Source organism: Moschus berezovskii, chromosome 5 (assembly GCF_049115385.1).
Source record: "Moschus berezovskii isolate FMDL1 chromosome 5, NW_MosBer_1.0, whole genome shotgun sequence".
Lineage (NCBI taxonomy): Eukaryota > Metazoa > Chordata > Mammalia > Artiodactyla > Moschidae > Moschus > Moschus berezovskii.
In genome coordinates, this window is record NC_142464.1 from 54,443,599 (window position 1) to 54,460,414 (window position 16,816).

The 16,816-nt window shown below is 33.8% G+C and overlaps 1 protein-coding gene across 3 annotated transcripts in view; it reads left to right on the top strand.

Moving 5' to 3' along the window:
- TBC1D19 (TBC1 domain family member 19) overlaps positions 1-16,816 on the top strand; it is a 152,728-nt gene that overhangs the window by 66,931 nt on the left and 68,981 nt on the right. For all 3 annotated transcript variants that reach the window (XM_055434264.2, XM_055434265.2, XM_055434263.2), the window contains exons 9-12: positions 1,794-1,866; positions 5,526-5,564; positions 7,512-7,624; positions 15,899-15,973. In XM_055434264.2, the coding sequence (XP_055290239.2) occupies positions 1,794-1,866; positions 5,526-5,564; positions 7,512-7,624; positions 15,899-15,973 (300 nt within the window). The remainder of the gene's footprint in view (positions 1-1,793; positions 1,867-5,525; positions 5,565-7,511; positions 7,625-15,898; positions 15,974-16,816) is intronic.

Consider the following 16,816-nt stretch of genomic DNA (forward strand, 5'->3'; position numbering starts at 1 on the left):
TTGGTTCACAATTTTTAAAGGTAAAATATTGACTATATTCCCTGTGTTGTACAATATATTCTTGTAGCTTATTTGCTTTATATGTAGTAGTTTGTATCTCTTAATCCTGTACCTCTATCTTGCCAAAGGGGAATTTCTTGAAACTGAAATGTATTGACTCTAAAGAGAAGTTGCAGACTAATTCCTGTTCAGTCATGTACAGGCAGCAGGTTGGAACTAGAGCTCAGTAGAGTGGTTCACTATTTATTCCGTTCCGTTCAGTCGCTCAGTCGTGTCCGACTCTTTGCGACCCCGTGGACTGTAGCCTACCAGGCTTCTCCATCCATGGGGTTCTCCAGGCAAGAATACTGGAGTGGGTTATCATTTCCTTCTCCAGGGGATCTTCCCACCCAGGGATCGAACCCGGGTCTCCCGCATTGGAGGCAGACGCTTAACTCCCCTCTGTTACATGTCACTAAGCACTGTGCTAAGTACTGGAGGTGCAAATGTGTGTAAGAGATAGGACTGTCTTCCAAGACCTTCAGGCTAGTGAGGAAATGGACAGTAAAAAGATAATTTCAATACGATGTAATTATATGCTTTGATAGAGGTTGCAGGAAAGGTAATACATGTCCATAAAGAAGAAAATCTGAGATTAGGGCCCAGAGCTTCCCTGGTGGCTCAGACAGTAAAGAATCTGCCTGCAATACAGGAGACCCAGGTGTAATCCCTGGGTCAGGAAGATCCCCTGGAGAAGGGAATGGTTACCCACTCCAGTATTCTTGCCTGGAGAATTCCATGGACAGAAGAGCCTGGCAGGCTATTGTCCATGGGGTCACAGACTAGCACTTACACTACTGATATAGAATAAAAAATAGTCCAAAGTAAATTTTTACCTCTTTAGTTATCAAAAATTGGTAACATAAGTTGCAGTGCTTTTTTAAGATATAGATAAAAATCAGGTTTTTAGTTAAAAGATTGAAATATAATGACAGTTATTTAAAATCTATACCAAAATGAAATATATGTGTCATGCTGAATAACTGTTTTATGAGGGACACAAATCACTAATTTAAATAATCATAGATAATTATGAAGGATTAAAACTAATTCCATTTTTAAAGAAGAAGGAAGTTTGGTTTTAGCAATTAGAATAGTAACAAAAGACTGAGGCAAGTATTAACAGAAATATTTAATTACTTAGGGAATAAAAATAATGTGAATACTATGAGGTTCTTATGTATTTAAAAGAAACAGACAAACAAGGTTACTTTCCTTAGATATTAGTAGATAAGTAGAGGAAGTCTGGAGAATAAATCTAATTTATTCTTATTTTAGCAGAGCACTTGATAGTCTAATTTTACTTAAAAATTAATTTAAGTTGTTTTGGATATTTGCAGTGTTTATTTGATTAAGAGCTGAGTGAAGTACAGTACCATACAAAGCACAGATACAGAATTATATTGGTAATTTTAGACAATGAATTTAGAAAATAAAATTTATAAGTACTACATGTGCTATTTGTATATGTATGTTTAAGGAAAGATTTGAATGTTATTAGTTCTTTACTCAAAAGAATAATTATTCTTTACTTTTACTGACTAGTTTGTTATCTAAAAAGGGAAAATTTTGGATTAAAGCATTACTATTTAAAGGTTCAATAATATCATTTTCTTTTTTTAGATATTTGAATGAAGCAAAGATTTATTTTACATTGTGATTTTCATTTAAGTTGATGTCTACATGAAGATTAATTTTTAAATAACATGTAGAAAAGTCTGAGATGTATGGTAATTCTGTGTGTTATTTTTCAGAAAGAATTATTTGTAGAACTTGGCTTAACTACAGGACAGCTGGGTATAGATGACTCTACACAAGTGCCTCCTGGTTAGTATTTCTCCCATATGGCATATAATAAATGAAAATGAGAACTAGGTTAAGGTTTATTTTGTCATTTCCAAATTAATCTAGTAACTTTTTAATATCTGTCAACTAACATGCTTTTTGCCTTTCCTTGGTTACTATTAATTATTGTATAGAATCTTTTATATTTATTAGCATTCAATTAGATATTGTCTTTTTATTTGAGGGTCTTTAAAACAATTCTGAAAACTCATAAGACATATATAAGTCATTTTGTTGGCAAAACTTTTCATTGGCAGCACTCATGGTTCCCTTTATTTGCCGTTACTATCTTTATTATTTTTCATATCACCAAGTTAAGTGAACACTGACATTCTGTCTTTTATAAACAAAGATAGGTTTTAAAATTGGTGTGTTTTCATCTATAACATTTCCCCAACATCTCTCTTCTTATGCCTAAATGCCAATATTTTCATAAAAGACTGGATTAATATTTAATCATAATGAACAGGAAGTAAAAATTGACTTAAAATATGGAAGGTCTATATTGTTGTACTAATCATAATAGGTAGGAGTCATGGAACTGTTCTTGTCTTTTCCTCTGCCACTGGCTAGTTGTGTGACTTGGAAAAGTCACTTTGTATTTCTGGACTTGTTTCTTCCAGTGTAAGATAAGGAAGTTGGCCACTTGTTATTGTTGCTAATAATAATAAACAGTTATTGAGCATATACTATGTGTTATATGTGTTTTATATATAGAACAACTCTAGATGTAGCTATGTATTATTATCATTTTAAAACCGTTGTTACTGTTTAATGCATATAGGAAAGTACATGTGTCCTAAGAGAATGGCTCAATAAACTTTTATAATTGGACACTCCTATTAAATTACCACCCAGATCAATAAAATGAAGTCCTTTCCTACCCGCTTTCAATCTTGATCCCCTGTGTCAAAGATAACCACTGCTTTTACTATTCAGGTCTCATCTCTTGCCTCCTCATTCTGTCCTTCCCCCTTCTGCCTCCTCCATCCCTTCTTCCACATACACACATGTTCTCTGTCTCTAATCTTATTTGAAAAACTGCTGCAAATTTTTCAAGTGTCTAGACTGACGACTGTGCCTCCTCTAAACCTTCTACGTCATTGTCATCATCACAATCCGTGTTTATAGGATCTCAGCATATCTTCAAGCACCTTTTTGGTAAGGGTTTCTCTCTGCTCTTCTCTGTGTTCCTCAACATTGTCATCAGTTAGTTATGTCAGAGAAATCTTCCCGACCAAACTTTCCTTGAAACATTCAAAATGTTCTTGATTTCCACAGCAATATTGGGGAAGTCCCTGAGTCACTGATTGCTTCATTCCAGAATGGCCTCTAGCATGCATCAGGCTTTAGGGCGTCTACAGCCTCTGCAGTGGGTAAAACTGCATCTGCAATTGTGAAGCTCTTTCATAAATCGCTACTGAGGCTGCTGCTGCTGCTGCTACTGCAGGCGGGGTTAGCATCAAGGGCAGCAGGAAACCTTCTGCAAGTGAGGTGGATATAAGTCACCTGGATGCACTGCTGCAGCAGTGATAGAGAGTTAGGAAACAGGATCAGCCTTCCACATTCTCGTTGGTGAAGCAGAGAGATTGGGGTTGACCAGGAGCATTCTCAGCCAAGAGGAGGACCTTGGAATGGCAGCCCCTTCTCTTCATCCCTTTACTTCAGGAATGAAGCACTGGTGGAACCTCTCCAAGAACAAAATGGCCTTCACCCAAACCTTCTCGTATTGCCAGAACATGGGCCGGCAATCTTTGATTTTGTTCTTGCGGGCCTGGGGCTTGCTTGCTCAGTAGATGAAGCCTGGCTTGATCACGTGACCATGCTGCATTAACACACAGCACCAGAATAAGGTGATCTTTCTTGGTCCTGAACCCTGGGGCTTGCTTTACTTTCTTATGGAAATAGGTGTTATTGGACATCTCCTTCCAGAACATGCCCACTTCATCACAATTGAAGGTCTGCTCTGGAAGATAGCCTATTTCTTCTGTAATTTTTTTTTAGCTCTTCAGGGAATGCTGAAGCTGTCTCAGCATCAGCCAATGATTCTCCCATGATCTCTAAGTTCTTGTGGTTGCAGCACTTCACAAAGCTAGCCAGCCATCCCTTGTGAGCTTCAGACTCTGTTCTCCTCAGCCCCTCATAGTGGTGCTTACAGAGGCTAAGTGCTTTTTCACACCTCATCTTGCTGTCAACAGGAATATGCTTCTGTGACATGTCCTCCAGCCACACACTTAATGCCTTTGCAAGCATTTTATCATGAACCAGATACCATTTTTGCAATTGTCGGGGCAGCGCTAATGCTTCCACAGATTTCAGCTTCTTTCTGCTTTATTTTGCAAAAGCTTGGTTCATTTTTACTGACCTTATAGCTTTCCTTGGCAAGCAGCATGAATCCATGACATGGTGGAGACTACAGCAGGGTATGCCAACATCAGTTCATTCACATGAGTTCAAGTTTTGCTTTTTAGAACTTAGCACACAGCAAATTCAAGATTTGTTTTATGGAATTTTCTGGAATTTTTTTCAAATATTTCAGTCTAAGGTTGGTTGAATTCACAGATACGAAACCCACAGATTTGGAGGGCTGACTGTGTTACAATAGTGCTGCTGTGAATATTCTTGTGTAAGTCTCCTGGTACATATAGGCACACATTAAGATTCGTATGTGAGAGTATGCTAACTGTTGTAGGGTGTGCATACGTTCAGTGTTAGTAGATGTTGCCAAATGGTTTTCCAAGGTGGTTGGACTCATTTACACTCCTACCACCTCTGTATGAGAAGCTCATTTGCCCCATTTCCTTTGCATTTAGCCATTGTGGTGGTTGTGTATTTCATAATGGTTTTAATTTCTCTGATGACTAACATGGTTGAGCATTTTCTCGTATGTTTATTGGTTCTTTGGATTACCTCTATTGTAAAGAACATCTTTTGTTCACATCTTCTGCATATTTGTATTGGATAGTTGTCTTTTTTAAGTTGACTTACTGGGAGTGCTTTCTGTGTTCTAAGTACAAGACCTTTGCTGAATAGGTATGTATTGCAAATATATTCTCCCACACTGTGACTCACCTTTTCACTCTCAGTGATGTCTTTGATGAGCAGAAGTTTCTTGGGTTGAATATGACCAAGTTTAGGAGGGTTTTTTTTCCTATTATGATTGGTACTTTAAAAACAAATTTTTGTTTTCCCCATATAACCTTTTAAAATGGCATTTTTATAGTGGGATTACCTATATAGTATTAACATTTTTATTAGATATGCTTTCATGCTAGTTTAGAGTGGAAGTAGGGGTTTGCAGATGAAGCTGTCAATAAGTTTTGTTTTTAGGGGAAAAAAATCAAAGATGAATGGACAGAAACTTGTGTTATGAGAAGATATTTTATACTATTTTAACAAAGGAAGTTAATCAGTTTTTTCTTCTGATTAAATATACTTAATTTTCTTTTAATTTCTATAAACTTTAAACAACTTAGAAAAAAGACTTTTCTACATATATTCTTATAGTTTCCTGTAGACTTATTCCAATTTTGAAACTAATTAGAAGCATCAATACTAGAAAATATAGAAAATATACATAATGTTCTTCTAAATGTGGCTGATTATATTTGTGTCTAAAAATGTTATTTTATCATTTTTAGAGCTTTTTGAAAATGAGCATGTACGTATTGGGCAAAAAGGTAAGCTTTTTTAAAAATTTTAACTGGAAGATAATTGCTTTACAATGTGTTGGTTTCTGCTGTACAATAACATGAATCAGCTATTTAGTACAGATGGATCTCCTCCCTCTTGAGAAAAAGATAAGCTTTTGATTAAACTTATTTTAAATTTCTGAAAATGAGACAGTTTTAAGTAGATGTCTATGTCATATGCCCTCATCTGAAGTTTAATCCCTGAAAAGCTAAAGACCTAAAAAGGAATCATAATTAACAATGTAGATAAAACAATAGGAATCTTTATAAAGAGGGGAAATGCCTCATTTTGGCTTTATCAATAAACAGCAGATAAAGAATTACACAGATGATTCACTAAAAAGGAAAAGATAAATGCAGCCACACATTTCTCAAGGATATTAGCTTAATCCATTCAACAGTAGAATTTCATTTTAAAATCAGAGTCAGTTTCTCTCTTTGATGTGCCCACACCCTTCTCATTAATGTTAATAGGAATATGCTCCTGCATCAGGAGAAAGTAATGACTGCCGCACTTCCTGGTGACTGTTCACAGTGGTAGGACTTAATAACTGAGCAGCTGTCAGCATTCTGGAGAATAAATTTTCCCCATCTTTTGAAGATTCATTTCCTTGTTTATATAAATCCTGTTTAGTCTTTGAAATATAAAGTGCAGATAAGTCTTTGTGTCAGAATGAACCTTCTGACAGTTATATTATCATGGTCTAAACTCCCTAGTTCAATTATCAGAATCTAGAGGACTGTGTTGATATGATTTGATAGTTTCATTAAACACAGTTGCAAGTTAAAGAATACGTTTCATCTTTTTATTTCATGTGGTCCCTTTGTTTCTTTTGGTCTTCTCATTTTCATTTAGTGTAAGGTTTTTTCCTTTTTCTTTTAAGATTATAAGAAAACAGTACTTTTAGACATATGTTAGCACAGATGTCTAGTATTTCTTCTTTTGTCTTTACTTTTTTATATTTTGGTTTTGTTTGTTTTGGAAGGGGGCTTAATTTCTAGATTTAATAGTTAATATTTTCATTAAAATAAAAATTAAAAGAATAATATATTAATTTTGTGAACTTGACCACTTCTGAAAGTGAATCATGCATTGGAGAAGGAAATGGCAACCCACTCCAGTGTTCTTGCCTGGAGAATCCCAGGGACAGGGGAGCCTGGTGGGCTGCCGTCTATGGGGTCGCACAGAGTCGGACATGACTGAAGCGATTTAGCAGCAGCAGCAGCCGACCACTTCTGACTTAAAATGTTATTGAATCCTTTGTGTTTTCAATTCTTAAAAAATTCCTCTTTTCTGTTCATTTTCCCGGAGAAGGCAATGGCAACCCACTCTGGTACTCTTGCCTGGAAAATCCCATAGACGGAGAAGCCTGGTAGGCTACAGTCAATGTGGTCGCAAAGAGTCGGACGCGACTGAGCAACTTCACTTCTTCACTTTTCTATTGATTTTGGCAGATAGTTAAAAGATCATCTAATAGAATGGATATCTACATTTGTAGAATTCTTAATCGTAATACTTCAGATAGCATACTACTTCCAAATACTAGAACATTCATGACTTAGTAGAACATGCTTAAGAAATTTAAGGTTTCTGTACATATGATTTGATATTATCTTCAAATCCAAAATTTATTATATATATGCATCACTAGTTTCAGATCCATGAAACTATAGTTAAAGCACAGGAATTCAAGGTACTTACATTAAAAACCTCTCAGGTAAGGTAGGAGGTGGAGGAGACTAAGGCTTAAAACGTACAGGACTGTAAAAAAGACCACATCAAAAATCAGAGAGTAAAAGAAGATTGCCAAGATATGTTTTAATTATGTAAGATACAAAGATGAAATGTTAGCTTCCTAAAAAAAAATTGTAAAGATTTCAATATATTTCTTACATTACACATTTTCTAATGAGATTCTAATATACTTTTAACAGTTCTAACAGAACAAGATAGTGCTGCTGCTCAACAGTATATCAGACAAGGAAGTCCCACAGCCCTGAGAGCTGAACTATGGGCTCTCATTTTGAATATCTCCAGTCACCCTGAGGTAAGAAGAAGAAGGATGAGCCAAATTTGATATTTATTCTTCAAAGACCTGTGTTTCAAAACAGAAATATTTTTTCTTAGTCTTATATTTGTTCCCTTTTTAAATTTTCAAATTCACTGTAGTTTAGAGTTCTAAAATAAGATTGACGTATAATTTAATCACTATGTATTCAACATAGATGTTTTTATTATTAATAATTAACTGGATAGTGTGAACCTATACATAAACAATAAGTGTAGGGTTGACCAGAAAGTTCATTCAGGTTTTTCTGTAAGATCCTATAGAAAAATCCAATGACCTTTTTGGCCAACTCCATAAAATTTTAATAAGTGGAGTCCACCAGTTTAGGTCAGTGAGGATGTATGGTAGAATTGGGAATTAGAATAGGGTGAAATAAAGATAGACTACTCAGTATATGTAAATGAGTACTTTGTCCCCACAGTTACTTTGAAAGTATGCACCATTTTTATAGCTCTAAAAATTGACATTTTATGTGGGAATGTTATTTTTCTAAGTATAAGAACATTTTATTTTAGGAAATAAAATGAAAATGAGGAGAAATCACCAACAGACAGGTAATAGATTCAATAAAGAAAAAATATGTAACATTCTGTTTGAAATATTTTAGAGAATTTTTTTTTTGCTTAAGTCCATTGATCTACAAATCCTTGATTTAAATATTTTAATAAATAGCAAACTAATAGTTATAGCAAACTAATAGTTCACTAGACAGTGGTTAAAAACATGGGTTTTCTTTGAAATCATACAACCTAGTTTCAACTCCTAGCTCCCGCAACTTATTTGAAATAAGTTGCTGAGTGAGATAGATATCTTCAAGCCTCAAGTTACCTATGCTTAAATATGGGTAATAATTTTTATATCACAGAGTGGTTGTGAGAATTAAATAAAATGTGAGTCTTTTATTAACACAGTACCTAATGTAACAGGCCACCACTGATGGTAGCAGTAATAATTATATATTGCATATAATTATAAATTAATCATAATTTATAATATGTAATAATTATATGCACTTATAATTATATACATAATTATACACATATATGAAAAATACATATAATAGTAATAATTATTAATAATAAATTATCATATTAATCACACATTAATCATAATTTATAATAATGCTATTTTTAAGAAAATCAAGCACTAACATAAATATTATAAAAGCTATACCTCTGGCCTTTGCACATTATGTATGTATGCTTATGTGTGTGTATGTGCATGCATGTATGTGTGTTTTAAATCTCCCTCTGTGAAAAGCACTATCAAAAATCACTTCCTTCCTTTTTGAAAGAATAAGCTTTGTGCTTTATTTTAGAGCAATTTTAAACCAAATGATACTGCTTATCTTTTGAGGTGACACTTTAAAAATAACAGTTGACAAAACAGTTTAGTGTGTACTTCGGGCCTTTTTTTAGTGCATGAGCTCTTGTAAAAGAGGTAGTAATTCTTGTTCTGATCTGACTGTGTAGATTTAGATCACCTATCAACTTCATCAACCAGCAGCTAAGTTAACAAGTCCTGTCTCTGCAGAGGAAGTACTTCCATTTCAAAAACAGATTTAGAATTTTTCCAGAAGTATCATTGTAGAATAAGAGTAGTAATCGCAAATAATGATTGTTATAATGTTCAACAGCTGTTTTTACACTTGCATTCTGGAGTTAATAATGATCTTGATTTTCTGTACTCAAAATGACAGATCTGTAAATAGAAATTAATATCAGAAAGGCAGTCTTGATTTTATTGAATAAAATACTTTCTGTACCTTACACTTTTATATTCACTGTAAAAGTGTGACCTGCATACACTATAGCAACTCCAAAATAATTGTTGTAGGTGGTACATTAGAGGAGGGAGAGAGGGAGAATACTTCTTACGAAGAATTCTTTATCAGAATGTTTTGTTCAGTTACTTTTCAGTCGCTTAAAATAAGCTACAGATGCAAATGTGTCATAGTTAAGGAGATACATAAACAAAATATTTCAAATTTCACACCCATAAACCTGTTTTAAAAATCTTACCTCCTTAGAAAGACTTGGTATTTAATGCTTTGAGTTCCTAGCAGTTAGTTTATTTAATACTTTTATTAGAACATTATTTAACTTTGATTTTTTTTCTCTTTTTAAGAAAATATGTGATAAGCTTAAAAGCATTGTCTTTATATGTTTTCTATAGATTTCTGGATCAAAATATCCATAGTTAGCAAACATGCTTATTTAAATTTTTGCTTAATTACAGTTTGCTAATTAAAAGAAGAGAAAATTTTCTTTTACTTTGCTCTGAGTTCTTACTTACTGATAAAGTAGTCAAGATGAGTATTAACATTTAAGATTTCCTTTAGTGATTTCACAACAAGGTTCTGACCTGACCTAAAGATCCCCAGCAATGCCTGATTATCCTTGATCTTCCTTGTCACACTTACCTAGTCTTCCCACTGTCTCTCTTCTTGACTCTCCTCAATCACTTCTTTTCACAATCTTAGCAAAAGACATCACTTTCTCTTAACCAGAGAAAACATAAGTCATCAGAAGGAACTGATCCAAATTATTTCCACGAAACCTGTGAACTTTATTGTATCAGCACCTGTTCTTGCCTCCTCCACTTTTATATCTAAATCTTGTGAAAGAAAATTCTGTGCTGAATGCTCCTACTTTCTTAATCCCATAATCACTCAGTCTACCTTATTCTGTTATGCTGCTACTGCTACTGCTAAGTCACTTCAGTCGCGTCCGACTCAGTGTGACCCCATAGACGGAAGCCCATCAGGCTCCCCCGTCCCTGGGATTTTCCAGGCAAGAGTACTGGAGTGGCTTGCCATTGCCTTCTCAGCCTGCGTATATTCTGTTATACGTTCTACCAAATGACGATAACTGTCCTAGCTAAAGATATCAAGAACAGTGGACGCATTTTAGTCTTTACATTTTACTGCATTTGATACTATTATCTTCTCTGTCCTTGAAATATTCTTGGTCTTTAATTTAGTTCATCCTTTTTTTTTTTTTTTTGTAGGTTATTTCCCTCTTTCTTTCTTTCTTTTTTTTTCAAGTCTACATTTGGGTTCCCATACAAACCTCAAGTCCTTGTGTTGTTCAGAATTCAATTTTGATCTTTTCATTCTGAACATTTTCCTTAGACTGATTCACCAACCATTTCTTTCTGTAATGGCTTCAACTCTGCTTTCAATCAATCATTGTCTTAAGTCTAAAACTTATTTCCAGTTTCCTACAGAACTCTTAATACATGCTCCAAAAGTATATCAGACTCATGGTGTCTGAAAGAAAAAGCATAATCTTCACCTCAATGCATTTATGGTCATCCAAGAAATGTTGAATTTTCTCTCTACCATGCTGTTCTCTCCCTGAAAAAAAAAGTCTCAGACTTTTTTCTTGTTAGATACTCTACTCTTCTTTCATGTGCAGCTTATTCCATCACTTTTCCTGGAAAACCTTCCTCACCTCTCCTCCACCTTGTCTTCTCCCAACTCCATCACTGCTACTCTTAGATACTTCCTTCGTTTTCCTCCTGCCATAAGCAGGGCAGGAGCAAAGACCTAAAGTCAAAGAAACATATACCATACTTCTTACTTTATTTGTCTACCTCCCTTTCTAGATTTGGGCTTCCTTGGTGGCTCAGATGGTAAAGAATCTTCCTGCAATGTGGGAGACCCAAGTTCAGTCCTTCGGTCAGGAAGATCCCCTGGAGAAGGAAATGGCAACCCACTCCAGTATTTTTGCCTGGAGACTTCCATGGCCAGAGAAGCCTGGCAGGCTACAGTCCATGGAATCACAAAGAGTCAGACACGACTGAGCAACTAACAAGTTCACATTCTTTCTAGATTGAGTACCTGGGGACAGGAATTGTTTTCTTCTTCATCTTAATGTCAGTATCTTGTACAGTGTCTAAAAATGATAGCCTCATCTAAATGCTTACTGAACAATTACGTATAAAATTTTAGGACTCTTTGTGAGTTCTTTGATTTTTTAAGTTTGTATTTTCTTCTTCTCTTTAGTTAAATGGATAGTCTAAGTCTGAATAAAATACCAAATAGATACATATACTAAAATTATTCTCTGATGCTAAAAATTTGGGCTACTTTGCTTTTCAGAGATTGTGTTTATAATGATAATTTATTGCTCTTAAATGTCTATTTGCCAGACCTTATACAAAGTACTCTTTAAATATTCTATTATTGGTGATTGTTTTATTTTATAAATCGTTTTCTTATAATGTCTTTGTCTGCTTTCAGGGTAATAGAATGAATTAAAAGGTATTCCCTCTGCTTCTGTCCTATGAAGGAGATTGTAGAAGACTGGCAGAATCTCTCCCTTAAATGTTTGGTAGAATTCACCGTTGAACCACTCTGGGCTTTGTACTATCTGTTTTGGAAGGTTATTAATTATTAAATGAGTTACTTTAATAAATATAGTCCTATACACATTGTTTCTTCTTATGTGAATTTCAGAAATTTTCAGCAAAATCTTATTCAAGTAATTGATCCATTTCATCTAGGTTATCAAATCTGTGGGCAGCAAAGTATTCCTAGTATTCCTCTATTATCCTTTTAATGTTCAAAGGATCTTTCACTTCTGATTTGGGTAATTTGTGTCCTTTCTCTTTTTTTCTTAGCCTAGCTAAAGGTTCATCAGTGTTCTTGATCTTTTCAGTGAACTAACTTTTGGTTCCAATGATTTTTCTCTATTGATTCCTGTTTTCAATTTTATTTATTTATACTCTATTCTTATTGTTTCTCTTCCTCTGCTTACTTTCAATTTAATTTGCTCTTCCTTTCCTAATTTCCTAAGGTAGAAACTTATTTATTTTAGGTTGTTTTCTAATATATGCCTGCATTTAATTCTGTAAATTCCATCTAAGCATTGCTTTTACTGCATTCCCCAAATTTTGATGTTACCTTTTCATTTAGTTCAAAACACTTTAAAATTTTTCTTGAAATTTCTTCTTTGACCCATGTGTATGTTGTTTAATCTCCATGTATTTGGGTGTTTTCCAGTTGTCTTTCTGTTATTGATTTCTAGTTTAATTCCACTGTGTGTCTGAGAGCAGACATTGTAGGATTTCTATTCTTTGAACTTTGTTAAAGCTATGTTTCATGACCCAGAATATGGGCTGTCTTGGTGAATGTTCCATGTGAGCTTGAGAATCATGGGTGTTTTACTGTTGTTGGATGAAGTAGCGTATAGGTGTCCATCATATCCAGTTTATTGGTGGTGGTGTTGAGTTCAACTTTGACCTTACTGATTTTCTGCCTACTGAATCTATTTCTGATGGAGAAATGTTGAAGTTTTCAGTTGGAAATGCATGGTTTATTTTATAAATGATGCTGATAACCATCCTTCTGAAAGAAAACAATCAGACCTTTGGCTTACAAAATATAAAAATAAATTCCAGGTAGGTTATAAACGTGTAAATTTAAAATACCAATTTTAGAAAAAATTAGGAAAATATTTACATAAATATGTGGTGTAGGAGAGCCTTGCCTAAGGCAAGCAAAAAAACCTAAATCCATAAAGAATTTTGAAAAATTTGTCAGTGTATACCATAAACTAAAATAACACATATTAATTTGAAGAAAAAGTATTTGTAACACAAATGACAAATGTTAATCCTCAGTAAAGATAAAGAATCTGACAAATTAGTAAAATAAATGAAATCTAACAGATAATTATGGAAACCATGGAAGTGAAAGTTCAAATGGCTAATAAGCATGTGAAAGATTTTCAACTTTATTAGTATTTGAGAAAGTCTAAATGAATACAACAATAAGATAGTCATTATTTTTACCCATGGAAAAGTTAAAATGGTGAAAGTCGCTCAGTAAAGGCATATGTGCATGAGGATATTTATTGTAGTATTTGTAGTAACAAACAACTAGAAGCAACCTGAGTAGCCATCTATAGGGGAATGGTTAAATAAATCATGACATATCTGTAGTACAATTTTAAAAATATTAAAGTTTATGTGTTGATAGTTATTTAAAAGACATAGAGAGATGACCGTGATACATCACCAGAGACTTGAAAAATAAGTATAATATGATTCCATTTTATGTTAACAAACAACAGCTAAAACCCATAAGTATGATTATATATTTATATAAGCATGGAGAAAAGTATGGAAGGATTTAAGTTACAAATAATGTTATTAATACAAATATAAATAACATTAGTTTCTTCAGCGTGGTGAGAGGGAAGAAAAACAGAGTATTACTTTTCTTTATCCAGCTCTAGATTGTTTCACTTATTTTAATGGTCATATATCAGTTTGTCGGAGAAGGCAATGGCAAGCCACTCCAGTACTCTTGCCTAGAAAATCCCATGGATGGAGGAGCCTGGTAGGCTGCAGTCTGTGGGGTCGCTAAGGGTCAGACACGACTGAGTGACCTCACTTTCACTTTTCACTTTCACACATTGGAGAAGGAAATGGCAAACCACTCCAGTGTTCTTGCCTGGAGAATCCCAAGGACGGGGGAGCCTGGTGGGCTTCCGTCTGTGGGGTCACACAGAGTCGGACACGACTGAAGTGACTTAACAGCAGCATATCAGTTTGTAATTTTAAACTTTTTATTTTTAAAAAGTGACATAACTCTAAACAGCTTTTCTGCTACATTCATTAGAAAACATTAAAGTATAGTATTATGCCCTTTGCCAGCTGTCAGGATTGGTGTTTGAGTTGGGTGCTCTTCCTACCTTTAAAAATGTTCTTTTATTTTAGCTAGAGAGGTAGAATAAATATAATAGAAGGTAAATAAAATAGTAAAATAATTTTTCTTTAGGTAAGAAATCAAAACGTCATGAATGAGAACAAAATAAGGCTTTTTAATTAAAATTAAAATGACTTAAAATAGCCAGCAAGTCCCCAGATTATCTTTAGGTGATGAGCATTTTGAGTCAAACCAGAGAACTATGTATCAAGCATTTTTTAAGACAAAGAAATTGTATTTCAGGAAACATAGGTTTGGACACCACCCTGCCATGGCCGCTGCATGCATCAGATATTCTTCTTGTCCCAGGTGATCCTGTCCCACAACTCTTATTTGTTTGAGGGACTATCTTCAGAAAGAATCACACAGTACTGAGGGAGCCAAGCAGTATTTGGATAGGGGTGGAAACCAGGGCTAGAGTGGCAAAGAGTCGGACACAACTGAGCAACTTTCACTTTCACTTCACTTTCAGCCTAGTCTTATCACTGTTTAGAGTGAATTTGATTTTCTGATATTATGGTACCATATTATTTTTTTAATTGATTTATTTTTTTTGCTATACAACAAAGTAATTCAGTTATGCATCATATACATGTATCTATTCTTTTTCAAATTCTTTTCCCACTTAGATTATTACAGAATATTGAGCAGAGTTCCTGGTGCTATAGCTGATTTTTATTTAATTTTTAAAAGCCTTAACTCAGATTTAAAGTACACTACTGATTCTGTTGATCAATGTAATTAAAAGCCCTGAACCTTTATCATTGTCCATTAGCCAGATGAGATGAGAATGTTTGATATAATCTCTTAAAAACTTACATACTTTTCCAACCTATGTTTAAATCATGTACAAGTTAGCTATATAGCATTCTGTATAGTTAAAACCATTATATTTTGAACTAAAAATGAATAATTAAAGAAATTTTCTTCAAAAAAAATCCTGATTTTTTTCATATGCTATATGATAGCTTTTACTACCAGGGATGATTTAGTATGCTTAAATTTTTTAATAATAATTTAGATATTAGAAAGGCAGTATAGAGTAGTCATTCTGGGGTTTTTTTGTAGATTCTAGGGGTTTCCTGGAATCAAATCTTACTACCTTTGTGGCCTTGAACAGAAAGTTACTTCTTTCTCTGGGCCTCAGTTTCTCAAATGTAAATGGGAATAATAATCATTGAACAGGTTTATTTTGTTGATATGAGATTAAATAGATTAACATGCATATTGGGTAAAACAGTTCCTAATAATTAATAAATACTACATTTGCTATTAAACCTAAATTACAGTTAAATCAATTTAGCAAACATTGATTAAATACCTACCACATACCAGATTTTATCTTAAGGGATGGGATTAAGTCTGTTTATTGATCATCAGCTATTAGCCAGGCATGGAGAGTATAGTAGTGAATAAAATAAAGCTCTTATTCTCTTAGTGTATATAATACTATTAATGATCATTATTTATTAAAGTTTGAGGCTGACTTTATAAATGATTAACTTTTAATGTTTTTGTTTTTCTTTTAAATCTAGGATATTTTATATTATGAGCAGCTTAAGACAAATGTGATACAACATGACCTTTTGGTGGACAGTCTAATTTATAAAGTAAGTATAGCTATAAGTTTTTCCATTTTGTTAACATTAAGCAATTATCAAGAGTCTTTATCATGTAGGTACTGCACTATCTATGATGATACATATTAACCTTGAAAAATAATTTTAAGTGATCATTATACTTACAAAGATAAGGTTGACCTTCAAAATCTGCAGTTTCTATTCAGTGTTATCTTCTTTCTCTTTGCAACTGTCTTCACAATCCTTTCTTGACCCTCCCGTTTATTGATTAAGTGAATGATATTTCTTGTCCTTTTAAATTCCAATTTTCCACTCAAACTATACAGAAAATCTACTAAAATAAAAAATCAGATTATGGATTTCTTCATCTTATTTATCTCACAATTCTTTAGGGCCTGCTTGTTTATTTTATTATATTGAAGTCACAAATTATTTTTAATTTCTTTTGATTTCTAGACATAGAGTTAAACACATATCAAGTTTTATGGTAGGGATTCATTGAGTTTTTGTTTCTAGGCATCTGTTATTAAGAACTGAGATGTAGATGCTGAAAGCATGGTAAAGGGTTTGACTGATTCTGGATTCATAATTGGGTTGTTTAAAAGACTTGGATTTTAGATTTAGAACTTGTAAGATAGAGGAGAAAGGGCATATTATTCCAGACCTAAGAAACAGGGGGGAAAAGAACCAAAGATTTGTCTGGGTAGAACGTAACAGAAGTTAATAATAACAGTGACTGCTAGCGTTTAATGATTGCTTACTGTGTGCCATGCAATGCTCCAGACTCTTTACATAGATTGGCATCGGATCCTGACAGCTACCCCAGGGGAGTAGATACTGGCATTTGGGCTATAAATTATGATTCTTTTTTTT